We start from the raw sequence: 27,098 nt of genomic DNA, 5'->3' as shown, positions 1-27,098 counted from the left end.
AGAAATACGTAAACGGATTTGATTTGCCAAGATTGCAAGCCTCACCGTGCCTACTCAGAAGTAAACCCCATCGAGTTCAACGGGACTCCTTCCCAGGTAGCTACAACGCTTGCCTAAACTCGATGGGGGGCGGGCTTCCTTGGGCTTGCAAAGAATGAGCAGCGCAAAGCAAATCCGGCGCAACGGCGCTGCATCCTCAACAAGATTTTAAAAATGAAAATAAAAGCAATACCCGGCACGCGTCTAGCCTAGTCAGTCGGAAGAGGACTATAATTCCCAGCAAGCTCCGGGTGAAGGAGGAGGAGGTTCCTGGCTCTTGCTGGGAGGCGGGATCGTCTCCTGCGCCGATTCTGCATGGGAGACGGAGGACTGCTGGCCGCGGCCATTGGAAGGTCTCCAGGCGCCGTTACCTTTGCGCTGCTTCTCTTGCCACTGCCGGCGCCCCCATGGCTACAGCGTCGCCCTTGAAAGTCAGCATCGTGGGCTCAGGAAACTGGTGAGCGCAGGTGGGGGGCGCGACCCGCCCAGAGGCCACCGGGGCACCGAGAGGAACCTGCGCTTCCTCGTCCTCAGCCCTTGTTGCTTAGGATGTGCGGGTTAGGGGCGCAGGCAGGGGCGGAGAATCAGGCGTCTCCCATCCCTCTGGCTCTGGATCGAGGCCTGTTTTTCCTATCAAAGAATTTACTGCAAAATATTATATGCAGCGGTCATGGGCAGTCATGTTTGTTCCACTTCCTTGTTGGGCGGGAATAGTCGACACCCTTTTGCCAATCGCACAGTTTCTCTTTTTTTTCTGAATGGCAACTATCCCCCGCCCCCCAATAGTTAATCGCACGTGCGTAAGGTTTGCGTTTCGTTTTAATACCTCGGGGGCTGGGCCTGATCACCCGCTAATTTCCCCCCTCTTTCTTGTCCCCGCCCTGGTTTATGATAGTGGAAAAATGCTGGCGTCATTCTAAGGGCACCGATGACGTTTCTCTAGTTTGGGAGGGTTTTCCCGAGGCAGGTGGGCAGGACGCACGCCACCAGAGAAAAGCCCACAAAACTCCCGTGTACTCAACGTGAACTCGGGTCCATGCAACGCCAAAAGGCTGTCACCTGTAGAATAATAGGATTGTAGAGTTGGAAGGGACATCTACCCAACCGCATGCAATGCAGGAATCCTTTGCCCAACGTGGAGCTCAAACCCAGGACCCTAAGATTAAAGATCCATGCGCAAGAAAGAAATAGCTCTCCAAGGTTTGTGGCCACCCAGTGAACTTCATGTTGGAGAGGGGATTTGAACCTCCTTCTCCTGGGTTCTGGTCCAGTATGCTAACCATTGCGCCACGATGGCTCCTTTTGCATGACAGTGTCTAGTCCTTCCAGCAGTTGTGCTTAAAGCTATCAGATGAGCAGCAAGATGACCATGTTCCTGCTTTCTGTGTCCCACTTACAAACCAGAAGTGTCTGTTTCAGAATGCTACTTATTTCCCCCTGTCAGTAACAAACTTTGTCCTAAGTTCCTCTTGTCTGTCACCTGAATGTGGCTAAAACCACATAACACCGGTCTTGAAAGACCTACATTGGTTCCCAGTATCTGTTTTGGAGCACAATTCAAAGTGTTGGTGCTGACCTTTGAAGCCCTAAACAGCCTCGGCCCAGTATACCTGAAGGAGCGTCTCCACCCCCATTATTCAATCCTGACACTGAGGTCCGGCTCTGAGGGCCTTCTGGCGGTTCCCTCACTGCAAGAAGTGATGTTACAGGGACCTAGGCAGAGGGCCTTCTCGGTAGTGGCACCCGCCCTGTGGAACACCCTTCCATCAGATGTCAAGGAAATAAACAACTATCTGACTTTGAGAAGACATCTGAAGGCAGCCCTGTTTAGGGAAATTTTTAATGACTGATGTTTTAATGTATTTTTAATATTTTGTTGGAAGCTGCCCAGAGTAGCTGTGAAAACCCAGCCAGGTATTATTATTATTATTATTATTATTATTATTATTATTATTATTATTAAGGGTTAGGGTTATTAATAATAATAACAACACTCTGAACCTGGTTTTCCTGGATTCTAGTCAACTGTTGAACCACAGTGACTGTCATGCCTTTTGCACGATGCCTGTTGCATATACCGTGTTTCTCCCAAAATAAGACGGGCCTAAAAAATAAGACATGGCACGATTTTTAAACGGCAAAAAAAATATAAGACATCCCCCCAAAATAAGACATGTTGGGGTACCGGTACCCTACCGTGCTGGAGCAGGTCTGGATGGCGCTTCCGTAAGGAACAGGAAAAGGGAGATGGCTTTCCTGTCAGGAAGCGGATGCGCAACGTGCGCCACATGGAGCGCAGACGGACCGGGAGCCGGGAGAAGCTGCAGCATGCGCCGCGCAGAGCCTCGACCCAGCAGGACTCTGCGCGATCCGCAGCTCGCGCCGCGCCAAGCCCTGACCCAGTGGGAGCCGGCAAAGGCAGCAGCGCGTGCGCCCTGCCGAGCCCTGAACTGCCGAGCCCTGCCGACTGAACTGAGCGGCAGCCGGCAAAAGCAGTAGCGCGCGCGCCCTGCCAAGCCCCGACAGAGCGGGAGCCGGCAAAGCCAGCGGCGCGCGCGTCCTGCCAACCCCTGAGCCGGCAAAAGCAGTAGCGCGCGCGCCCTGCCAAGCCCCGACAGAGCGGGAGCCAGCAAAGCCGGCGGCGCGCGCGCCCTGCGGACCCCTGAACTGCCGAGCCCTGCCGACTGAACTGAGCGGGAGCCGGCAAAAGCAGTAGCGCGCGCGCGCGCGCCCTGCCAAGCCCTGACAGAGCGGGAGCCGGCAAAGCCAGTGGCGCGCGCGCCCTGCCGACCCCTGAACTGCGGACCCCTGAACTGCCGAGCCCTGCCGACTGAACTGAGCGGGAGCCGGCAAAAGCAGTAGCGCGCGCGCCCTGCCAAGCCCCGACAGAGCGGGAGCCGGCAAAGCCAGCGGCGCGCTGTGCCGAGCCCCGACAGAGCTTAATAAAAAAAATAAAAATAAAAAATAAGACATCCCCTGAAAATAAGCCGTGGTGTGTTTTTTTGCAAGAAAAATAAATATAAGACGTGTCTTATTTTAGGAGAAACACGGTAGATATTTCCACTTCCCATGCTGCATTAAGAAGAATACATTTTCTTCTAGAAAGTATTACCTGTAGAACTCCCTTTGCTCACCTTTGTCTTCATCCTTTCACGGAATATACATGGAGGGAGAGGGAGAATCACACTAGCTGGTTCCACTCCCCCCCCCCACCTCCGCAGAACGGACAAAGGGGAGACTGCACATGGATAAATGCTCAATTTATGTACACATGCATGGAGTCTGTATTCAGGACTGGGAGACATAGCCCTGTTCTCCCTGTTATCTGAACAAGTGGAAGGAGAAGGGGAACATGCTAGCCAGCCCCAACATGTCCACTATAATAATAATAATAATAATAATAATAATAATAATAATAATAATAATAATATATTACTTATACCCCGCCCATCTGGCTGGGTTTCCCCAGCCACTCTGGGCGGCTTCCAACAGAAAAATACAATACAATAATGGATTACACATTAAAAGCCTCCCTAAACAGGGCTGCCTTTAGATGTCTTCTAAAAGTCTGGTAGTTGTTTTTCTCTTTGACATTTGATGGGAGGGCGTTCCACAGGGCGGGCGCCACTACCAAGAAGGCCCTCTGCCTAGTTCCCTGCAACTTGGCTTCTCGCAACGAGGGAACCGCCAGAAGGCCCTCGGTGCTGGACCTCAGTGTCCGGGCAAAACGATGGGGGTGGAGACGCTCCTTCAGGTATACTGGACCGAGGCCATTTAGGGCTTTAAAGGTCAGCACCAACACTTTGAACTGTGCTCGGAAACGTACTGGGAGCCAATGTAGATCTTTCAAGACCGGTGTTATGTGGTCTCGGCGGCCGCTCCCAGTCACCACTCTAGCTGCCGCATTCTGGATTAATTGTAGTTTCCGGGTCACCTTCAAAGGTAGCCCCACATAGAGCGCATTGCAGTAGTCCAAGCGGGAGATAACTAGAGCATGCACCACTCTGGCGAGACAGTCTGCAGGCAGGTAGGGTCTCAGCCTGCATACCAGATGGAGCTGATAGACAGCTGCCCTGGACACAGAATTGACCTGCGCCTCCATGGACAGCTGTGAGTCCAGAATGATTCCCAGGCTGCGCAGCTGGTCCTTCAGGGGCACAGTTACCCCATTCAGGACCAGGGAGTCCTCTACACCTGCCCGCCTCCTGTCCCCCACAAACAGTACTTCTGTCTTGTCAGGATTCAACCTCAATCTGTTAGCCGCCATCCATCCTCCAACCGCCTCCAGGCACTCACACAGCTACTGATCTGCCAGCCTCTCCCTCTGTGCATTCAGCTAAAGTTTGCCCTCTGGGCATTCACCCGCAGGTGCGTCCTTGGTGAGGGTGAGGCTCCTGCGGCTGACTGCAACAAGTAGACAAGCCTTTTAGTGTCATCTGCCCAGCCTTGTGGAATACTCTGCCAATAGAAATTCAGCAGGCGCCTCCTGTGTCAGCTTTTAAATGCCTGCTGCGCTTATGCAGGCATTTCACCTTTCTATTAGCTGATTTTTGATTTTAACGTTTTTGTATGCCAGGGGGGGGTACAATATTATTATTATTATTATTATTATTATCAAGCTTAGTGTATGGCTTTATGTATAACTGATATTTTTATGAACAGCAGTATTTTTATACATAAAAATAAAATAGGCAAGTTGTCAACTGCATAAAGCTGCATGTGTATACAACTGAAATTGACTTCACACATGTGACTAAGGTTTACAGCAACACTCTCTTATCGCCTTTGGCTAAGCACTTACTTATTTATTTGCAAATTGCTTCCTGTGAAGCACCTCAAAGCAATTCTACAATACAATAAAACCTAGAAAAATTGCATATATAAAAACAAGTTCAAATCCAATAGAGATATTACTGGGATAGCATTTTTCTCCCTTCGAACGGGACCGCTTTTTGCGGGGAGGGGAGCAGTTCAGATTGCTATTTAAGGAGACTGGATGATGTTTTGGTCTGTCTATAGAGGAGGAGGATAGGGCTGGACGATATCTGGTTTTCAACGTTGTGATATATCACCAGCTAAACATTGTGATATACTGATATCACAATGTCTGAAGAAAAGATGGAGCTATGTAGAGGCATTGGTTGGCTTCACAGTTTTTCCTGCATTGTTATTTTTGCATAGCAACCACACACACATCATGATTCATGATATATTGCCAGGTCAAAAATTATGAAACCGATATCACAATATGGACTTCAAACTCATTTGGATGATATACTCATATATCTATCGCCCAGCCCTAGAGGAGGAATTATATTTCTAGACTGCCCATAAACCGAGTCTTCTAGGTAGCTTACAGAAATCAAGAAAACACAAAATGCAACACAATCCCATTATGAACCTTCTCATCATTGGTTCTACTGGTCATCTTTGGCAAGAGTTATCTTCCTTTGGTTTCATTGCGTTTCTCGCTTCTGGTAATATATGGACACCCATGGCTTGTGACATTTCTGAAACGTGTCTTTGGTAAACCTTTGTTATCAGCACATCTGAATGCTTCATCACAAGATGGGTTTGGGTCAATAGTTCATTTCTATATATAGTGGTACCTCGACTTGCAAAGACGATCCGTTCCACGGCCGTCTTCGTAAGTCGAAGTCTTCGGATGTCGAAACGCCGCTTTTGCGCATGCGCCGCTTTGTGCAGGTGTTGAACGCGCGCACAGCGAAAAGACTTCCTGGGTTGTCGACTTCGGAAGTTGAAACCTTTGGAAGTCGAATCGTTCGGATGTCGAGGTATGATTGTATATCACCAGGGTCAGTTGTACAATTCAATAACATTCCCATGAGGGTGCTTAGTACTACTTTATTTTTTTTAAAAAAAAAGCTGGGGTGTTTATGTCCAGGCGGAATAGTGGGATATTTTTAACTTTCTTTTTGTCTTGCACCCACTGAGATATCTTCTGCAGTGTCAGCTGACAGAGCCTGTTCAAATTGCTGAATGTTGGCAGGAGATTAGTGCTGACTTTACTGCCTGAAGGACATAAGTTTTACATGAGCCCCATTTCAAACTTGCAGAGATAAAACTTTATTTCGTGGTCACTTGTAGGAGCTGTCAGAAGCATTTTGCAGAGAGTTGCAAAACTACACAGCACACACTATTCAGCACTGGGAATGAGGAAATGGGAGAAAGTGGTCTGCTATTTTGCAATTTTGTGTTCCTATGCTGGTTACCTGCTTTCATCAGTTGCCATCGTGATACTGCAGTACAGTGGTACCTCGGTTTACGAACAGTCCTCTTTACAAACTCCACAAAACTGGAAGTAGTGTTCCGGTTTGTGAACTTTACCTCGGTTTACAAACGGAAGTCGAGCGGTAGAAGGGGACCCAACGGCGGGAGGCCTCATTAGGGAAAGCGTGCCTCGGTTTAAGAACGGTTTCAGTTTAAGAATGGACTTCTGGAACGGATTAAGTTCATAAACCGAGGTAGCACTGTAAATATATTCAGTAACACGACTGCTTTTTAACATGGATGCCTTAGCTGTTTGTTTTGTTTCCTTCGTCGTAAAGCTCTACATGAATACGTTATTACATTTTTTACAGGTAGCATATTGGTCAAAGCTTAGCAATGTTGACCTATTTTATATATTGGCCCGTTGGAGCAAAATTTATCATACAGCTTTTATGAGGGCAAACTCATGTTCACAATGCACGATGCAATATTTTAAAGTTACACGGGGCTTCTCCTCTGTTGGATGTCCCCAAGGAATTTAAAGAGGGAAAGTGTACTTTTGAGTGAGACTGAGGTCTTAAGCCCTGTTTAATCGTTTGTTTCAATCTTAAATTTGCAAAATTATTTGAGGTAGAGCAAATATATGTTGGGACAGACAAGCAAAAAGAAGTTCCCAATTGTGTAAATACAAAAAAAAAATCAAGATGGTTACAAATTCAGCTCCCTGGCATGCAACAGGTTTATGTACGGTATTTCCAAAGAGATCAACCATTTGGGGGTGGGGTGGGGCTTGGAAGCTCTCTCAGCACACCCTGAACATTAATTCTTCCAGTTAAGGATTTGACAAGTACATGCACATAACCCTCATTTTAAGAACTGCTGGTATTTGTCTTGCCTTGCATCATTCAGTTTAATCTAAATATATTAAGCTACGAATATTAATAGCTGTTTCGGTAATTGTTTTACACAGTGCGTTCAAGCTAAGTCATTGACATGCCAACATGGTCAGTCCAGAGTCACTAAGTGAGCTTCATGAATTGAGATATTTGAACCTAGTGGTAGTTTGAAAGTCTATGATCACTGCAAAACACTGGAAAAATACCTCCTGATAAGAAAGAATTGATTCCCTAGCAATGGATTTTGTCAGTTACCTACCGCACCCAAGAGAGTGCCTAATTAAAGACTAGCGGCTTCGATAGTCTAGCATTTAGCTCAGTATTAAGCGTCAATGTTTCATCTGTTTCCACAGGGGTCCCCCCCCTTTTAAGGCAGCTGATGCTAAGAAGAAGAAAGAGCTGTATCCTCAGTGCATTGTTTTAGTGATCTATAAAAGCCTTCATTATATCAGACCTCTTCTATTTCTAAATTTATTGTAGCCCATGTGACACTTCCTAGGCAGAAGTCATGAAAGAGAGTTGTGTGTGAAAGAGACGGTTGCACATGTAAGACGGAAGAAGTCTCTTAACAGATGCATTTTTTAAATTTATCCGTTGCCTCGTGGCTCAGTGGGGCCTTGCGTCAAGGAAAGCACATGCAGTTTAAATACCAGTCCTTATTATCCTTAACATATAAAAGACATGTGACAAGTACAGAATGACTGGAGGCAAGTTGAGAACATAAAACTGCTCTGCTCTGCTTTATGATATAAAGCTTCAGGCATGAGTGTTAGTGACTTTGAGGCACTTGTCATTGTTCAAAGGGCATAAATTTAAACTGGGGCAGAGTTTTATGCCTCTCAAATTACCTTGCTTATTAGTTAAAGAAGTTTAACCTCCTCACCCAAAGGTGCCAAACTAGTGCTTAATGCAAAATGCCTTGCTGTGCAATTTGCCCATGTAATTGGACTGCTGTAGGCACAGAGTTTTGTCTACACTAACCAGGGGTTGGCAAGGTTTACCTCGCTTGGGCCGGTTCACTCCAGCGCAGATCCCTCCATGGGCTGGATCGCGTGTGGGAGCGCATGTGCCCATGATTTCTGGTGTCTGCTAACTCGATTTCCGGCATCTGCGTAGATGAGATTTCTGATTCCGCGGAAGCGAGCCCCCGTGCTGCGCTGTGCCGGTTTAGTGCAGCGTGTGGGGACTCACCGAGCAAGCGGCTCGATTCGGGGGCGGCTCGTGGGCCGGTTAAACGACCCCTGTGGGCTGCTTGTGGCCTATGGGCCTTAGGTTGCCGACACCTGCACTAACCCCAACCATGCAAGAATCTTCTTAGTGTGGACCTTGTGTGTGTCAAATGTTCTGCTAGTAAATATCAAGGAAATAAGGAGTTGACTTTCCAATGTAAGTTTGAAGAAGGGTAAATGTGATTTTTATTGATACGATGGTTTAGGCAGGCGTACAAACAGCATGTGACATGAGAGGAAGCAGCTTAACTAAATGGCCACCATTGCATTTCTTTCTCACTAGGTATCCCTCAATCTGATAATTCAAAAAAAGGAATTCAACTTCCTGTCAATGTCAGCTGTCAGTTATCGACAGCTGCACAAATTATTATAGCTTGGAAGAGGAAGGAGCAAGCAGAATATAAAATGGAATAATTGCATAAAGCAGAGCCGGCTCTAGGTAGAGCCCCGGTGGCGCGGTGCGCCAGGGCGCCGCGCGGCAAAGCCGTGCGGAAACCATGCTGCGCCCTGCTAGGGCGTGGGCGCCAGAGCGATCTCTGCCCCTCAGCGCCAGGGCGCCCGACCTGCTCGAGACTGCCCTGGTATAAAGAGGTGTGGGATATGGTTATTAATGATAAATTAATATGTGTCATTAAGGTAAGGCAGGGGATATGCAGGGGAAATGATTTTGAGGAGATATGGAGGGTGTTTGTAGAATTTGTACTATTAAAACAGAAAGGGGTCAAACCATCACAAGAGGTGTTGAAATTTTGGGAGGTTGGATAGATACAATGGAATGGTCTCGGTGTTGGGGTGCACAATTTTATTCTTATTTTATAATGATTATTAAAAACATTTTTTAAAGGAATCTGACTTCCTGATTGATGCTAAAAATGAACTTCCTTCCTCTGTCTTAATGTGGCATATGTAATAAGGTGTCATCTTCTCTCTATTTATTACAGGGGTTCTGCTGTGGCTAAAATAATAGGCAACAATGTAAAAACGCTGCAAAAGTTCGCTTCTACAGTGAAAATGTGGGTTTTTGAGGAAAACGTTGATGGACGGAAATTAACCGATATCATAAATAATGATCACGAGAATGTAAAATATCTCCCTGGACACAAGCTTCCAGACAATGTGGTAAGACATATATATTAGTTATCTATGTTTATTTTAAGCATTTTACTATTCTGAAAGTATTGTTTTATAAGTTTTACTATTCCCCTCACGCTGCTGCATTTCCCAGAGTTCTCTGGGAAGAGGGATTGACTGCTCAACCACTGGGAATTGTAGTTCTGTGAGGGGAATATGGGGTCTCCTAACAAATCGCAGCACCCTTAGCAAACTACAGTTCCCAGGATTCTTTGGGGGAAGCTATGCCTGTTGAAGTGTAATAAGAGAGCTTCAAATGCAGATGTGCATATGTAAAGTTAGCGTGGGTCCAACCCCACTGCGCCCAACTAACAAACTTCTTCAGAAGCTGGTTTTTGTGTGAGGAGTGGAACGGCGCATAGTAAAAATAATAGGCTTAAAGTAAAAGAACAAAAGCTCTTATTCACATTTACGTTTTGTTAAATTCCAAAAGAATAGCTGTCAGTCATTTGCAAAAATTGGAACCCACTGTGCTCTCTCAGTGAACAGGAGTTCTGCCATTTGTGGAAGGGGCCTGGGTCTGGCAGGGCTTCCATGAACAGAAGTGAGCAGAGATGGTTTCTTTGCTGTGTTGCGTCGCAAAACTTCTTCTTTTTCCTGGAAGTTGCACCAACAATCTGGAGCTCATTTTCATTGAGGCATGAGGGGGCTAACTAAGGGAGGAGGGGACAGAATTTGTTTCCATTCTGTGAGTGGAATTCTGCTCACAAACCTCTGATTCCAACCCACAGAGAATAGTAACCGTTTACTATCCGCAATAAGCAAGTCTTCCTACTTGCAATTTGCTGTTATTATCAGTTGGCTCGCCAGGTATTAGCTTCTTGGCAATATAAAATATTTGCTGTGCAAATAAGTTTTCCGCAATACCAGCTGGATGCATTTGCCAATTGTCGAAGCCAGCCAACAGAAATGTCACTTTTGGAATAGAACCAATCTGTGCTTGGTTTAAAAGCTTTAAATTTTACGGCCATTATAATAATAAAAAAGAGCACTTCTACAAACAAAATAAAATTGGCGCATTGAGAGAAATGTCTTCTTTCTCCTCTCTTTCTCATCTCTCCCCTTCTTCCTCCCTTGAATAAATTTCCATAGGTTGCTGTCCCAAATCTGAAGGATGCCGTACAAGACGCAGACTTGCTGGTTTTTGTCATTCCCCACCAGTTCATTCATAAAATTTGTGATGAGATCACGGGGCGCGTAGCCAAGAAAGCTGTCGGTATAACTCTCATTAAGGTACAACAGATACAAGCCTTACTTTGGTGTGAAGGAATCCTTTGGAGTAGTTCAATGGGCTGTTGAGCAAAAACAATTCTGAAGAGCCAAAGAGATGTAAAATGCCTCGACTTACGGCAATATAGATCCAGCTCATTTGGATCAGTAGTTTTGAGTTCTGAAAGGCACTGTGCATCATGTAATTATGTGAAGATGATAACATGGCGAGTCAGTGATGCTGTGGCATAATGCCACACACCCCTGTGGCAAACATGCTGTGACTAGAGCTCATCATTGTAGCGCTGTGGCACCCTCCCTCTTGAATTTTCTTCCATTAGAAGTGAAGCAAGCTCTACATTGTTCTGTTTTTGATGTTGGTGGAAACATTCCCCCACTCCCAAGCATTCTCAGACTACAGTACTCCTATTTTATTTCTGAATTTGTTCATTGTTGATTTTTATGTTTTAACACTGCTCCTTGATTTGTGTTGTTGTGTTTTTCATTTCCGCACATCCCTTGGGTCTTCTCTGCAAAGCAGTTTATGAATTCTGATTTTTTTAAAAAACAAAAACAAAAAAACCACAGCTTTTAAATGGTCATTGCAGTTCTACGGATTCAACCTAATCTATGGACTCAGCTACACATCTGCAAATGAAATGTTTTAAATGTGTTGTAAAGTGCAATATGGGGTGGGACGCCATGTCTCCCGCTGAAAAATGTGGGATCAGCAGCGGCGCGGCATCGGAAGTTGAAGCAACTTCCGGGGCTGCTCTTCCCATGTGTGGGCACCGGAAATTGGGCAGAGCGGCACCGGAAGTCGCAGGTAGGAAATCCGGGGGATTAAAATCCGGGAGTTTCCCACGAAAAAACGGGATACTTGGCAGCTAAGGCGGGTGGTTAGACCACTGAGCCTCTTGGACTCGCCGATCAGAAGGTCGGCGGTTCGAATCCCCACGACGGGATGAGCTCCCGTTGCTCGGTCCCAGCTCCTGCCAACCTAGCAGTTCGAAAGCACGCCCCAAAAGTGCAAGTAGATAAATAGGTACCGCTCCGGCAGGAAGGTAAATGGCGTTTCCATGCACTGTTCTGGTTTTGGTGTTCTGTTGGGCCAGAAGCGGCTTAGTCATGCTGGCCACATGACCCAGAAAAACTGTCTGCGGACAAACACTCGGCCAGTAAAGCGAGATGAGCACCGCAACCCCAGAGTCATCTGCGACTGGACTTAACTGTCAGGGGTCCTTTACCTTTACCTAAGTGCAGTATACAAATGTGACACTAGATGGCGAAAGTGAGCTATGCAAAAATTTGATGTATTTTTCAAACGGTTTTAAAATCAAGCCTTTTCACAGCGTTTTTTATGTGTGTGTAGATTCCACCCAAATGGCATGTAGACAAAATTTCACCCTTTGGTGAGGATAATTATCAGTCTTCTGTCTGATGTTGATAACTGACTATGTTGCTGTTTAGTCGTTTAGTCGTGTCCGACTCTTCGTGACCCCATGGCCCAGAGCATGCCAGGCACTCCTGTCTTCCACTGCCTCCCACAATTTGGTCAGACTCATGTTGCTAGCTTTGAGAACACTGTCCAACCATCTCGTCCTCTGTCGCCCCCTTCTCCTAGTGCCCTCAATCTTTCCCAACATCAGGGTCTTTTCCAGGGAGTCTTCTCTTCTCATGAGGTGGCCAAAGTCTTGAAGCCTCAGCTTCAGGATCTGTCCTTCCTGTGAGCACCTAGGGCTGATTTCCTTGAGAATGGATAGCTTTGATCTTCTTGCAGTCCATGGGACTCTCAACTGACTTTAGTGGTTACCTTTTAATGTTTACTGCAGGGAATAGACGAAGGTCCAGAGGGTCTCAAACTCATATCTGACATCATCCGAGAGAAAATGGGAATAGACATCAGCGTGCTGATGGGAGCAAATATTGCCAATGAAGTAGCAGCAGAGAAGTTCTGCGAAACCACGATAGGTATTTTTTTTTAAGGATGCTTTAAATAGGGTCATCTCCCTGCTGTCATCTGGTACCAATCCTCTAAGGACTTTAGATTTTATTATGACCTTATTTTATCCCATCCTTCATCCAAGACGCTAACGTTAGAATCTGATTCCTCTGTGGATTACCCTTAGGAATGGTAGAGATCCGGGGAATAACAGTGACGTCTTGCGCAGGGGTGAATGACATGCTTGAAGAAGGGGCATGCTTATAATCTATATTTATATATTCCTGGCTGAGTTTTTGAAAATTGTTTTCATGAGGGACCTATGTATATAAGATAGTATTTTGGGTGGAAGGCACAGTCTACTGAAAAACACAGTCATGCTTCATTAATATATTCATGATTGTACCTGGAATTTTATTAAAACAGAGCAGGGATGGGCCAAATTATATAAAGCCCTACTAGATTACGGTAGGCAACTTGTGGCCCTTAGATTTCTCCATCAGGCTTGTTTTCAGAATCCCGTAAGGCAATGGTATGATCCAGGTCCTCTCGCTTTAAGAGCCCATATCCCAGGATGTGCAGAGAAGGCTGAGAGTTTTTGATAGTTAAACTGGCTCTTGGATGGGGACGGAGCATGTTGAGAGGACTTGGGTTCAAGTCATGAGGTGTACTGGATGGGCCTTGAGCCCAGGTTGCTGTCTCTAGGCCTGTCATCCCTCGCAGGGTTGTAAGCCCACTTGGATTCTATGGAAGAAAGGTGAGAAAGAAGTACTGTATTGGCCGAAATATAAACCGCACCTGCAAATAAGACACACCTTTAAAATTCGGGGGAGGGGAGACAATAACCGAATATAAGCCTCTCCCTTAAAATCGGGTTACAGGCTGAAAATCGCTGCGGTTGGTAGAATTGTAACTCTGAGCCAATTTAAGCCTTTGATCTTGCAAGCCCACAAAAGTTACTACACAGTCGCTAAAATAACAAATCACTATTCAACTGCTACAATTCCGCAGCCACTCGCACCCGTATATGGCAGATGAACAGTCTCAAGCTCACAAATCGGCAATAAAACTTTTTTTGTTCCGTTTTACCATATGTCTGTTTCAGCAGCAATATCGTAAAATATAATTTTTGTAAGGTCGCGAATTTAAGCTGCACTTTAACTTTTTATGGTCTGAATTTGGAGGGGAAAGTGTGGCTTATATTTGGGCCAATGCAGTATATGCCTGATCAAGGGTTTTAAAGGATATAAAAGTAGACATAAAGACTTGCCTAGTACCTTGTTTTGAACAGTTCTGTCCTGTTTCTAAATGCCAGCATGCTAGCTAAAATAAAGCTGACCGTTCTCCTTCTGCTCTTCACCTCCACACCCCAAAAAAACAGGCTGCAAAATTTTGGAGAACGGCTTCCTCTTCAAAGAACTTCTCCAGACTCCAAACTTCCGAATAACTGTGGTGGACGATGCCGATACTGTTGAGCTTTGTGGTGCTCTTAAGGTAATCTTTGTTTTGGGGCAGGGGTGACATTAAAAGCTAAACAAAATCACATGCACTAAAACTAGAGAGCAGGGAGCTATGGGAAGTTGGGTACTAGGCCAACACCTGATGCTTGCTTCCTCTTGATGCTAGAGCTCGGTTAGAGCGTGATGACAAAACTCCACTCAACTTGCCTTCTCTCAGACGGCTTCCTCATATTTTGTGTCCGAGGGGAAGTACTGTGATGCCATACTCAAGATCTTCCTTTCTTCCTATGCAGTAAGAAACCCCAAACAAACCACAAGAGTAGGGATAGGGAAGCCTGCAGCCTTCCCGAAGTTGTTGGACTTCAACTCACATCAACTCCACCCAGCTGGGCCAGTGGAAAGGGATTATGGGACTTGTAGTCCTAACAACTGTTTCCTTTGTGCCAAAGCAGAAGAATTTTGGTCAGGGCAGTCTCGAGCAGGTTGCGCGCCCTGGCGCTGAGGGGCGGAGATCGCTCCGGCGCCAAGCACCAAAAAAAAAAGTTCTGCAGGTGGGATTCATGTGCCAATCATGATAATTTTTAGCTAACGGCATTCCTTAAAAGCACATCTAAATGCAGTGCCAGGCCTCCCCAGCCACTCTGGGTGGCTTCCAACAGGATTTTAAAAAACACAATAAAAGATCAAACATTTAAAACTTCCCTAAACAAGGTTGCCTGCAGATGTCTTCTAAAAGTCAGGTAGTTGTTTATTTCCTTGACATCTGATGGGAGGGCGTGCCACAGGGTGGGTGCCACTACCGAGAAGGCCCCCCGCCTGGTTCCCTGTAACCTCACTTCTTGCAGTGAGGGAACCGCCAGAAGGCCCTCGGCGCTGGACCTCAGTGTCTGGGCTTAATGATGGGGGTGGAGACACTCCTTCAAGTATACTGGGTTGAGGCCGTTTAATGCTTTAAACGTCAGCACCAACACTTTGAATTGTGCTCGGAAACGTACTGGGAGCCGATGTAGGTCTTTCAGTGATTTAAACCCTTCCTTCCACAATATGCAAAAGCAAGTAGGGAATGGCAGATCGTTAGAGGGAGAGAAGGAGGGTGAAGGTCCAAGTGTACTTTATTATTTCATTCCTTCGCGGTGAGTTCCTGTTCCCCCCCTCTCTGCACACTCTTTGACAGCGAAAACGGATCACTTCTCCTTTGTAGCCAATGAGATTATTTGGCCTCAGCCAATGCAAGGGGTCGCAGTACAGGAGACCCCTGGGACATTTCCAACTGCCATGTGAAAGGACTTGGTCCTGCTGAAAGGATATACAGAGAAGAATTGGTGTCTTTGTGTCCCAGTTCCCCTTTACTGCCAAAAAATACCTGCTGGAGAGACAATTAGGATGAACAATCCCAGTTTTGCCACCCCTTTTGAGTCCCCTCACGTGGTGCAGATTTGCGGCTGTTCCATACTAACGTGAAATGCTGCCAGATTCTTTTAGGGTAATTGGGTAACAGCAGTAATTATGTGATGTAAATATATATCTGCGCTTCATCTGCTGTTGAGGAGCTTTGTTTCTGGCTGTTCCATGCCCTGGAAATGAGGGAATCCATTATTCACAACAGCTCTCAGCTAAGCTTGGCAAGGCGCACGTTGGCCATCCATTCTGAATTTATTTCATTTCTGGCAAAGTTCTCTGCGGTTCGTTGAATCTGAGCTCAACCTTGTGATCCATTGCCTGCCTCCCTGAGCTATGTGCAGTCTGAACGGGAAAGCCAGTCTCAGACAGCTATAGATATATCCACGGTATTTACATCATGAGCATATGATGCTACTTTGTGAAGAATCGGACCATTGGTCTTGCAGTAGAACTCCAAGATCTCAGGCAAAGGGTTTCTACCTAAAATACTTGATTGAACTGGAGATATCAGATTGAACCTGGGCCTTTTTGCATGCATAGCTGTCATTGTCATCTCAGTGTCTGCTGAGATAGTTCAGTCGGTAGAGCATAAGGCTCTTAATCTCAGGGTCATGGGTTCGATTCCCATGCTGGATTCTTGCATTGCAGGGGATTGGACCAGATGGCCAGCATTTCTAGCATGAAGATTTATTTTCCTGGTCCAGAACTGCAAACTCATTGAGTTCTCTTGGGCAAGTCAGTGTTGCTTGGCTTAAGAGTAGGTGTAGTAGGGATAAATAAGAATTGCACATCTTTTTTGCATTTAAGGTAAAGGTAAAGGGCCCCCTGACCATCAGGTCCAGTCGTGTCCGACTCTGGGGTTGCGGCGCTCATCTCGCTCTATAGGCCGAGGGAGCCGACATTTTTCCGTAGACAGCTTCCAGGTCATGTGGCCAGCATGACAAAGCTGTTTCTGGCAAACCAGAGCAGCGCACGGAAACGCCATTTACCTTCCCGCCGGAGCGGTCCCTATTTACCTACTTGCACTTTGATGTGCTTTCAAACTGCTAGGTGGGCAGGAGCTGGGACCGAGCAACGGGAGCTCACCCCGTTGCAGGGATTCGAACCGCTGACCTTCTGATCAGCAAGCCCTAGACTCTGTGGTTTAACCCACAGTGCCACCTGGGTCCCTTTTTGCATTTAAGATTGCTTTAAAATTTACCTACTGCTTTCTTGGAGCTAAGGATGACACACATGGTTCTTCAGGCACATTCACTCACAACAGCCCTGTGAGGTAGATTAGACTGAGGTCACCCAGTGAGCTCTGTCACTAAGCAAGAGCCCTTCCACCTTCCTTGCCGCTTCAGAGTCTATTTCTCAAACAGTTTTCCCCCCCTCCCTTTTTTCCTCCTCCTCCTCAATCCTCCATTAGAACATTGTGGCTGTGGGAGCTGGCTTCTGCGATGGCCTCCGCTGCGGCGACAACACCAAAGCAGCTGTCATTAGGCTTGGGCTGATGGAAATGATTGCCTTCGCGAAGTTCTTCTGCAAGGGGCAGGTGTCCACTGCCACTTTCCTGGAGAGCTGTGGCGTGGCAGACCTGATCACCACGTGCTACGGGGGCCGCAATCGGAGAGTGGCCGAAGCATTTGTTAAAACAGGAAAGGTACAGTCCCTGGGACTCGCTCTTCTTCTCACTCGCTTGCTTTCCTGTGACTGACTCTTGAATCTCGTCCGTTGTTTGGAATGATCTTGCGACAGGTGGACACGTAGAGTAAAAGAATTGTCTGCGATGCGGGAAAAGTACAACGCGGGTCTCGTGGTGACTTGCTGGGGTCTTGGGGTGACAATAATGGCAACCACAGCCTTGTACAGTGGAGCCTCGCTTAACGAATGCCCTGCTTAACGAAATTTCTGCTTAACTAAAGGATTTTTCGAGCGGAGGTTGCCTCACTAGACGAATTCGTTTTATGAAAAATTCGTCTAGTGAATCACGGTTTCCCATAGGAATGCATTGAAATTCAATTAATGCGTTCCTATGGGCAAAAAAAATTCAAAAAAAAATTCAATGCATTCCTATGGGATTCGCTAGATGAATTTTTCGTTATAAGAAAAGACCCGTGGAGTGAATTAAATTCGTCTAGCGAGGCACCACTTTATCTCATTCTCTTAAGTAGTGTTCCATTGCAGGATGTATCAGATCGGACCTGACTCCATTACCCAGTGTGATGGGCTCCTTAGATAATTTATTTTAGAAGGGAACAGGAGGGCCAATATTACTTATTTAAAATTGGGGTGGGGGGGACAGAGTCAGGGTTTGAGGCATGGGAATTTTCTGAAGGTGTCCTCTACGATTCCCTCTCCCCTCCCTTCAGTAAATCTAGCACTGTACTATCAGAGTTTCCCAAACTTGGGTCTCCGGTTGTTTTGAGGCTACAATTCCCATCATCCCTGACCAATGGGTCTTGCTAGCTAGGAGTGATGGGAGTTGTAATCCCAAAACAGCTGGAGACCCAAGGTTGGGAAACACTCAGAGTTAGATTGTGGTTCTGATAACGCCAAGGTTGCAGGTTTGATCCCCGGATGGGATAGCTGCCTATTCCTCCATTGCAGGGGTTGGACTAGATGATCCTGAGAGTCCCTTCCAACTCTACAGTACTATGATTCTGTATCCTGTGGATTGTTGAATTTGGAGCACATCTCCACTCTTCTGATTTGGGTCATGGGCTGCTCTGTTCAGGTTCAGTCTGCACTGGTTCTCCTCTTGGTCCAGAGAGTTGTTAAGTTTTCCCTCTAAATCCAGAATGGGGAATATCCAGCCCTCCAGATCTTTCTGGATTACGGCAGCCACCACCCATAGTTGAAGACAAAGTGGTGTGATCTAAGAAGGCAATTTCTGTGTTTTGTGGGTTAGCCTGGGTACATGTAAATCTGGGGTAGCCAAGGTGGTACGCCCCCCAACAACAACAACAAAGAGATATATCGGTTATCTACATCTTATGAATCATTAAAAGATACACTTTTTTATTTAAAAAATTGTTCAGTCTATTGAAGAATTGGAGCAGGAGATGCTGAATGGACAAAAGCTTCAAGGGCCGCTGACGTCTGCAGAGGTGTATCGCATTCTTCAACAGAAAGGATTAGTGGAGAAGTAAGTGAGATCGGGTTCAACCCATGGTTTAAAATGTTTTCCTTCTCAAATATGCTGGCACTAGCTGCTGGTAACTTTATTGTTGGTTGTTTCCTCCCACCCCAAATTATTCTTTAACATAATCTCCAGAGCAAATTATACCCCAGTACCCTGATGAAGATGCAGTTTGGCCACCCGCCCAAGGCATGGGCTTGGACATTGGATGAGCAGGGTGGGGGGGGAAATAGTCTGGATGGATCCGCTGGGGGGTTATGTGCCTGTGTGTGTGTGCTGTGTCTGTGTCTGAAAGTGTGGGTGAGCACATTCACGACTAGCATGTGGCCCTCAGGTAGTTGGCTAAGCACGAATGCGGCCCTCAGGCAAAAAGAAAAAGGGTTAGCCACCTCTATTACAAACGAACAGCTGGTACCTCTCACTAAATTGTATCCACTGTTTATATCCGGCATAGGCAAACTCGGCCCTCCAGATGTTTTGGGACTACAACTCCCGTCATCCCTAGCTAACAGGACCAGTGAGTGGTCAGGGATGATGGGAGTTGTAGTCCCGAAACATCTGGAGGGCCGAGTTTGCCTGTGCCTGGTTTATATGCAAATAAAAGAAACATTTCTACAGAACCCACTGGCGTTAATGTATTGACGAAAGATTCATCGCAAAGGTAAAGTTAAAATATAAGTTGTCTCTTCATGTCTGTCTCGGTGGAAAAGATGAGCACTGGTTTCATTGTATTCAAGTACTCGTGCATTTAATAGATGGCTGCTCCCAAAGATGGAATCGTCTTTTGAATAATCATGAGAAATTCCCAGGGACTTTTACCAAAAGACCTTAGAAATCGAGTGGTCCCCCTCCCCCCGCTTCAATCACTTTTTCATTGTTCTTTTTCTTCAGTCTAGTCTGCCAAATAATTGGTGCGTTTGACTGGTGGTTCCTTTTAGGAGTGCCGCTTCTATCCATCAGCTTTAAAAGCAATTCTCTTGAATTGTCATCTTTTTCTATATTACAGGTTGCTGTTGTAGTTTTACCAAGGAACAAGATGCATGTAGTAGCTTATTGGAGGAACTTTGAAGCTCCCACTGAATTTGGTTTTCCGCTCTTGTTCTCCCCCTGGCCCCCCCCCAAAAAAGTTGAAAAATGTTTGGTCCTCCCACTTATGCCAACTCAGATCTCAGTATTCTTTTTTTTTCATCTGCTCCCACCTTTTAACACCCAGCAGGAAGCAAGGAAGAAAAATGCGTCAGACATGTCCCAAAGTCTGTTTTGGAGGCTTAATTCTGCCCACCGCTTGGTTTAATCCAGCCCCTGTGGCAGTTTATTTCCTGGGGTAAAATCCTAAAAAAAAGCTCGACAATTTCAATCCTAAAAAAAAAGATTTGTTTTGTTCCTAGAAGGAATTAAGGAGATCCATGAGCAGAACTCTGCTTGTGGAACAGGGCACATTTGGCTACCATAAAGAGAAGGTGTGTTAGCCAGTTCCCCCTGCATCAGAAAATCTGCTCTGGAGGGTGGAGGGATGATATTAGAGGTGGCTACAGGTGTACAGTAGAATTGAGGAAGATTGACTTCTCAGCTCTGTTTACAAAAGCCTCCGCCAAACTGAAGTTCCTTTCTCAAATGGAAGGACTACGTCAGTTTGCAGAAGGATTCTGCTAGATCCAACCCAGCAACACGGTACTCTTACCTTGCTTACTGAGTCCAAGGCAGCATTTTTATTGCCACAAACGAAAATGTTACCCGGTTCCCAGGAATGGCAGCACGTTCTTAATAGCAGCCTAAGCCTTGTTGCAAAGATTTCACACTTTTCCTTTGAAGGGGGAGGAGGGATTATTTAACATCCACCCATGCTTATTGTGTCATAGGGTTTGCACAAAATAACTTCTGGGGATCTACCTGATCTCAGACAAACCCACCACGGGGAAGATGCGCCCCCTGCTTGCTAGGGGAAAGGACAAATTACAGAGAAAAGAAGTGTGCTTAAAGGGGGTGGGACAATAGCAGCTCTTCAGGACCCTGGAGATTCCTGTCAACTCGGACTTCACTCATTGTCTGAAAACACTGACAGGTGGAAGCAGCCAGGTTGGCTCAATTCACCGAAATAGCTTAGGATACATGCATATTTTGCTTCCTGACTTTCTAGAAGGGTTAGAAAATAGGGTGGGGTGAGGGAAGAAAGCTCAGCCCTGAGTTGGCGACCCTGGCATCTACAACTAACTTTTCTGGGGAGATGAATTTTTTTGTTAGATGGGCAGTTGTCTAAAATGTCCCATAAAGAACTCTTGCATTAATTCATATACATTCCTCAAGCTCTGTTTCAGTAACAAACCTCTTCCCTAGATAGATAGAATAGATACAGTAGATAAATAGATAGATGGATGATAGATAGATATATTTTGGTATCAAATTTTGTTCTGCCATCAATGCATCATGAATGCTAGGCATTCTTAGCTTTTCTCCTCTCCATCTAGTAAGATGTTTGCCTTCCTCTTGTGTCTGTTTTTTTTAGGTTTCCACTATTTGCTGCTGTCTACCAAATCTGCTACGAAGGGAAACCCGTCCAGGATATGATTTCCTGTCTCCAGAGTCACCCCCAGCATGTATAACGCATGCCTTGCCATTGTCACAGTTCCTGCCTTTTCATAGTAATATGTGGGTTCAAATGGATATAATGAAGTTTTGCAAAGCGCTCATTCCATTAAGCAATCATAGCAAAATGAATGTCAATTTGTAGGTAATTTTCAGTTTGATGTAATAGTGCAACGCCAAGAATGTCAGCAGTCTTTTTTTACTGGCTAACATTTTGGGTAGATTTCAGAATAACGCCAAGCATGGCTTTCACACTCCATGTATGTGTCTTAGCAGTATGGAAAATGCTTGATGTTTTTGTAGCCTTCATTCTGATGCTTTCTTTTTATAAAGGGACCCAACTGGAGCACTCCAGTGATTACTGGGAGAGACACAGGGACAGATCCTTTTTCTTTTTTATGGGCATCGGAGATGGCCTGAAATGCATTCTGCATTGAGGCTCTTTGCTATTTTTTTAAAAAGAGCTTCTGTAGTGTATGCCCAGCTTTTAATCGGGGTTACATGCCTTTCCTTGAGAATGTTTCTTTTCTTTAACAAATGTTTTGATGATAATCAATTTGATAGCATTTATTAGGCGAGGGAGGAGCACTTTGACCTTTTAACTTACTTACATTTTAAAAGAGATTTTAAGAAATTGGTGGGGTGGGGGGAATCAAATGTCTTTAAATAGTTGCAATATCTTTCATCTTTTAAAAAAGGGGAAGTAATGTAGACAGGGCCTGTGTACCAAGCAAGGGGCTTTATAGATATGGCTTTGGTGCTTAGCATCATCCCACGTTTATTACCAAAACAAAACTGTGGTTTTGGAACATGAGAATGCAAAACTGGCTTGCAAAGCTATTCAAAGGCATTCCCAAAAGATACTCAAGACACAATATTGCTTCTGATCTGCTGGCATGCTCTGATGTGTTGGAAATGGCCAGTACGCGGAGAGGAAAAACCTCTTGCGGTTTCATTGTCTTAGTTGTTTGTCCACTCCTCAAGTTACATTAGAAACAGCAAATTCTCCTGTATCCCACAGAAAGGTTCCTACACAGGGAACTTGGTGCTGTTATGCTGTTATCTGACAGCAACTTGTGTGGTTGTGATTCACAGGCCCTGCTTCCCCAGCACTTAGTATGTTGTGCTTAGTGTAGGTCAGACTAGGTGGATAACTTGTGGCCCTCCAGATGTTGCATTTTCCATCAGCCCTAGCCAGCATGGCTGAAGGTAAGGGATGATGGGAGTTGTAGTCCATAACATCTAGAGGTGCACAGGCTCCCCATCCCTGGTGTAGGTAATATACCAGGGGTTGCTCAGAATACCATACACCGAGGAATGTGATGGCAATTCTCATTAGCACATGACTGTATAATCAGCGAATTCTGTTCAGTTATGACTGTGGTTTATTTCAGTGCCTGTTATGACTCCTCTGCCCAGCTGTTGAAATCTATTAACCCACTGACTTTTAAAATGAGAAATGTTTCTGGGCATTCTTCCTCGTCAAAACTGCCTTGACCTCCCTGGCGTCTTAAAGGCATTACAGTGCAATCCTATATCAGAAGTGCCATTGAGTGCAACTGAGTGCAATGGGACTTGCTCCCAAGTTAGAGTGTATAGGACCGTGGTCTTAAAGACTGAAATAATTACTTTATCGTGATTTAGAGCTGTTGAAGAATCTGATATATCCCTCAATTCCCTTGTTAGAATTGGACATTAAATAGTTCGCCTATTTATGTTGGAAGAAAAGATACCAAAAACTTGGGGGGGGGATGTTGTCAGGTGTATTAATATGATTTCATAACCTGGAGATGAATGCAAGTATGACAAGTACTAGAAGACAATCCTGTGCTGATTATGGAACTTTCAGAGTGGAAATTATTATACATTTATACCCCACTTTTCCTAAAAGGGATTGAAAGTGGTGTGTGTGGTCCTCAAGTTTAACAACCCTGTGAAATAGGTTAGGCTGAGATGCGATTTGCCTAAGGTCACCCAGTGAAGCTTCATGGTAGGATTTGAACTTGGGTCTCCCCAGTTGTAGACCAGCATGCTCTCGCCACTCCAGCACACTGGCTTTTAAGCTACCTTTACATACCCTCATAAGAGGAGTTAATGCTAAATATTTTACTTCTGATGCATGAGCCACCATTGCTACTAGAGGGACGCGAAATTTTGTGTCCTGGGCTTTTTAGACTCCTCTACGCATGACGCGGGTGGTGCTGTGGTCTAAACCACAGAGCCTTTGGCTTGCCAATCAGAAGGTCGGTGGTTCGAATCCCCACGACGGGGTGAGCTCCCGTTGCTCGGTCCCTGCTCCTGCCCACCTAGCAGTTCAAAAGCACGTCAAAGTGCAAGTAGATAAATAGGTACCACTCCGGCAGGAAGGTAAACAGCGTTTCCGTGCACTGCTCTGGTTTGCCAGAAGCGACTGTCATGCTGGCCACATGACCCGGAAGCTGTCTGCAGACAAACGCCCAGAGTCATCCGCGACTGGACCTAATGGTCAGGGGTACCTTTACCTTTACCTTTACATACCCTCCTAGCCCTCAAAGGGATTGGGTGTGGTAATAATGGTCTTTCTTGTTGGAAGTTCAACTCCTATATGATTCAGAAGACCCGGAATAGTCCTGTCTTAAAGACTACGGAAGTGCCCTGAGTAGTTTTATTGTGCAGCCTTTTGAGGTTATACGTGTTATGACAAAATGGATGCCTGGGAATGAATGCCTCGCGTACATTTATTTACACAGCTGAGATAGTGCTTAAAACCTGAGAATGGAGATTCTTTCACATGCCCCTCCCGCCATGCAGGGGAAAGGATGGAAGCAGAGCATGGTGTTCTTTGTGTGTGCTAATTGGATTTGCATGTATTTGCTACATAGGGAGCGTCTTTATACTGTGTTAGACCATTGATCCATCCAGTGATGTAGTGGGGGGGGGAGGCCACAGGGGCGCAAAATTGTAGGGGCGCAAAATTTCAACATGCGGTGCTGCCTCACTGCAGCTGTGCACTTCCGTCACTGGGCTCCGTTGAAAACGCCTTATCCATGAGAATGAGGTAATGACCTCTCCAGACAATGGAACGACCCCTCTTTTCTAATCTCTGTGGCTACAATCTCCTGGGTGATGCAGATGCCGTTAGGCAATTGAATGCACATGTGTACTCCGTCCGTTTCCCTCCCACCCAGCCTGTCCGCGTGGCCCTGAACACTGGCAACCCATGCTACACCACTGGATTAATCTACAGGTGAAACTCGGAAAATCAGAATATTGTCGAAAACTGCGTTTATTTCACTAATGCAACTTATTATTTTTAATTTTTCTTTTAATTTTTACAAATGCTTTCTTTTGGAAATTCCGCAGTAATAAAACAAATAGTTACAATAATACAAAAATAAAATCGCTATTAATTTCATTAATTACATTCCATTTATAATTGACCCACCTAACGACAAATAATTACAATTACAACAAATAAAGGCTTGACATATCTTGCTTTGCACGTCTTGCATCGATCTCATATATTAGTTTCACCTTTAAATTTGCGTTACTGAAATAAACGCACTTTTCGACGATATTCTAATTTTCCGAGTTTCACCCATATGGTCAGAATTGCCTACACCAGGGGATAGGGAACTTTTATTGCTCAGTAGGCCAGACCTTTATCTCTCCCTCCTTCTGCAGGAGAACTCTGACAGGTGGCCGTGGTTTGGGGGAAATCATGTCACAGGCCAACTTGGGCTCCCTGGTGAGCCATGATTGACCTGTGGGTTGGAGTTCCTCACTCCTGGTCTACACTAACTGGCAGACGTTGCCCAGGATTTCTGGTAAGAGAGAGTCTTTCCCAGCCCTACCCTTTAGATTCTAGGGATTGAACCTCTGACCTTCTGCAAGCAAACCAAATTCCCTACTGCTGAGCTACAGCCCCTTCCCCATAGTCACATAAGTGAATTGCACACCTCCCCCCCCCATGTAATAAAAGCACATGTGAAACAGCCTTTGCTATAGTAATTTTTTTTAAAAAAAATCATTTTGTAAAGATGTTTCGTTAACTCTCTACACTGCGGGTGTACAGCTGCTAATTTTATGAGATGCATTTTGCCTCCATTTTCTTGATTCCGCTATTCTGTTAACTAGGAAAGATGGTAAGGACTTGAGTAGCTCAAATTTAATGTGGTACTGTGAGATTTGTTTAGAATCTCAGGAGAGCATGTTTGAAAGAATGGGTGATCCAGCTGTTGGTGGGCTATATTGGGCAGAAAGCACACACTCCCCTGATGGCATAATCCCTATTGAGTCTTATGGGAAATTATGACATTTCTTTTTAAATTTTAATTATCTAGCTTAATAATGGATCTGCCTTTATTATTATTATTAACATACAATGTGCATGTCCATTTATGTTTTGTGTAGTACATAAAGGGCTATGTAAACCGAATGTAGCAAATTACATGTACTGTTGAATCACTTAAAAAGCTATTAACTCTGTTTAATGAAATGAATATTTGTTTTGTTTCTGTTAAGCCAGTTGGTTTTGAAATGCAATGGAAGCAACATTGAATGATTTCTCCAAGCTCCACTCATTATTATTGTCATTGTTTTTTCAGTAAAACGTAATAATCTATTGCTTTGTGTTGTGTTTATTCCTGTAGGCATTTATTTGCCCAGCTAAATACTCCTGTGTTACAAAGACTCTGTCCTTTCATTGCTGTTTTCTGCTACACTTTAACATGACTTAGAGGTGGAGGACAGAAGGTTGGCTGGAAAGGACTCGTTTCTTTCCCGTGGATTTCCTAAATTAAGCTGCAGTCCTTACACCTCTTACTCTGGAGTAAACCCCATTGAATCCAATAGGACTTAATTCCCAGGTAGACATAGTTCGGATTGCCCACAGGTGGCACAATGGGGCAGTGCATCTGGCTGTTAACCAAAAGGTTGGCGTTTCGAGCCCACCGAGGGACAGCTGTGAGCAGGATTCCTGCATTGCAGGGGGTTGGTCTAGGTGACCCTTGGGGACCCTTCCAACTCCACAATTCTATAATTCCATAATTCTAAAAGTTACACAACGAACACGCAAAATAATAGGCGGCTGCCTTGGTCGACTGAAGGGGAAGCGCAAAATCCAAAGTACAGCATGCCTTTATTAAGGTCAGCCAAAATGTCACAAAATAAGCAGCAATTATTTGAGTTCTTCAGAAGTCTCCTTTATGCGGCATATTAAGCAAAACAGCGGGGTGGGGGTGGGGGAGACAAAATTGGCATGGTGTTAAAAGTCACAGAAGCCTGCAGTTTGAAGGAACACTATGCCTGCCACGAAGTGCATTGGAATGTGTCTCTAAGGTTGGAATGCTAAGTACACTAAGCATTGTTGTGTATGAGCATCTGCCAAGATGAATGGGCCGCTGTGCAAGTGGTCAAGATCACACATTGGTAGCCAGTCAGAGCAATGGAAAGGTACACTTACGATTATCTTTATGAAACTTAAGACTTTCACCTGTGGCATACCATCCAGTTTCTATTCCTGTTTATTCAACCATTGCACAGATTATTGTACACCACCACATTTCATTGCAATAATGTGAAGCTCCACTAGAGGGCATTGCTGTGCAAATTGCTGGGGTGGTCACCCTAGTATTTTCTTTGCAATAGTTGCTGGGGTTAGAATTATAGACTACCGGTAGTAGTTGGAAGGGACCACAGTAAGGGTTGCCATGCGTCCAGACATAGCCAGAATACAGCAGTCGGAACCAGTGTCTGGGTGGAAATAGTTGGAATGTCTGGTTAAATCTGGACCCATGTCGGAAGTCTTGATTTTGGCAAAGTTCCTAAAAAATAACTCAAAACCATTTTTCCTTTTCCTTGTTTTTGAGATTT

General features: G+C 45.2%; 1 protein-coding gene across 1 annotated transcript; it reads left to right on the top strand.

Moving 5' to 3' along the window:
• The first annotated feature begins 317 nt into the window (after nt 1-317).
• GPD1L (glycerol-3-phosphate dehydrogenase 1 like) lies at nt 318-25,850 on the top strand. The gene is made up of 8 exons (XM_035129661.2): nt 318-496; nt 9,337-9,514; nt 10,619-10,759; nt 12,568-12,706; nt 14,059-14,171; nt 16,950-17,183; nt 18,562-18,668; nt 21,166-25,850. Exons 1-8 carry the CDS (start codon nt 447-449, stop codon nt 21,260-21,262), a joined length of 1,059 nt encoding a protein of 352 aa, XP_034985552.1. The 5' UTR covers nt 318-446; the 3' UTR covers nt 21,263-25,850.
• The last annotated feature ends 1,248 nt before the right edge of the window (nt 25,851-27,098 follow it).

Source organism: Zootoca vivipara, chromosome 12 (genome assembly GCF_963506605.1).
Source record: "Zootoca vivipara chromosome 12, rZooViv1.1, whole genome shotgun sequence".
Lineage (NCBI taxonomy): Eukaryota > Metazoa > Chordata > Lepidosauria > Squamata > Lacertidae > Zootoca > Zootoca vivipara.
The sequence above is the reverse complement of the archived record's forward strand: the minus strand, read 5'-3'. Positions and strand labels throughout refer to the sequence as shown.

Coding starts and splice junctions, on each gene's coding strand:
- GPD1L (XM_035129661.2), top strand. CDS start 447: ATGGCTACAGCGTCGCCCTTGAAAGTCAGCATCGTGGGCTCAGGAAAC. Junction 17,184..18,561: donor CATTTGTTAAAACAGGAAAG/GTACAGTCCCTG, acceptor AAAATTGTTCAG/TCTATTGAAGAATTGGAGCA. Junction 18,669..21,165: donor CAGAAAGGATTAGTGGAGAA/GTAAGTGAGATC, acceptor TGTTTTTTTTAG/GTTTCCACTATTTGCTGCTG.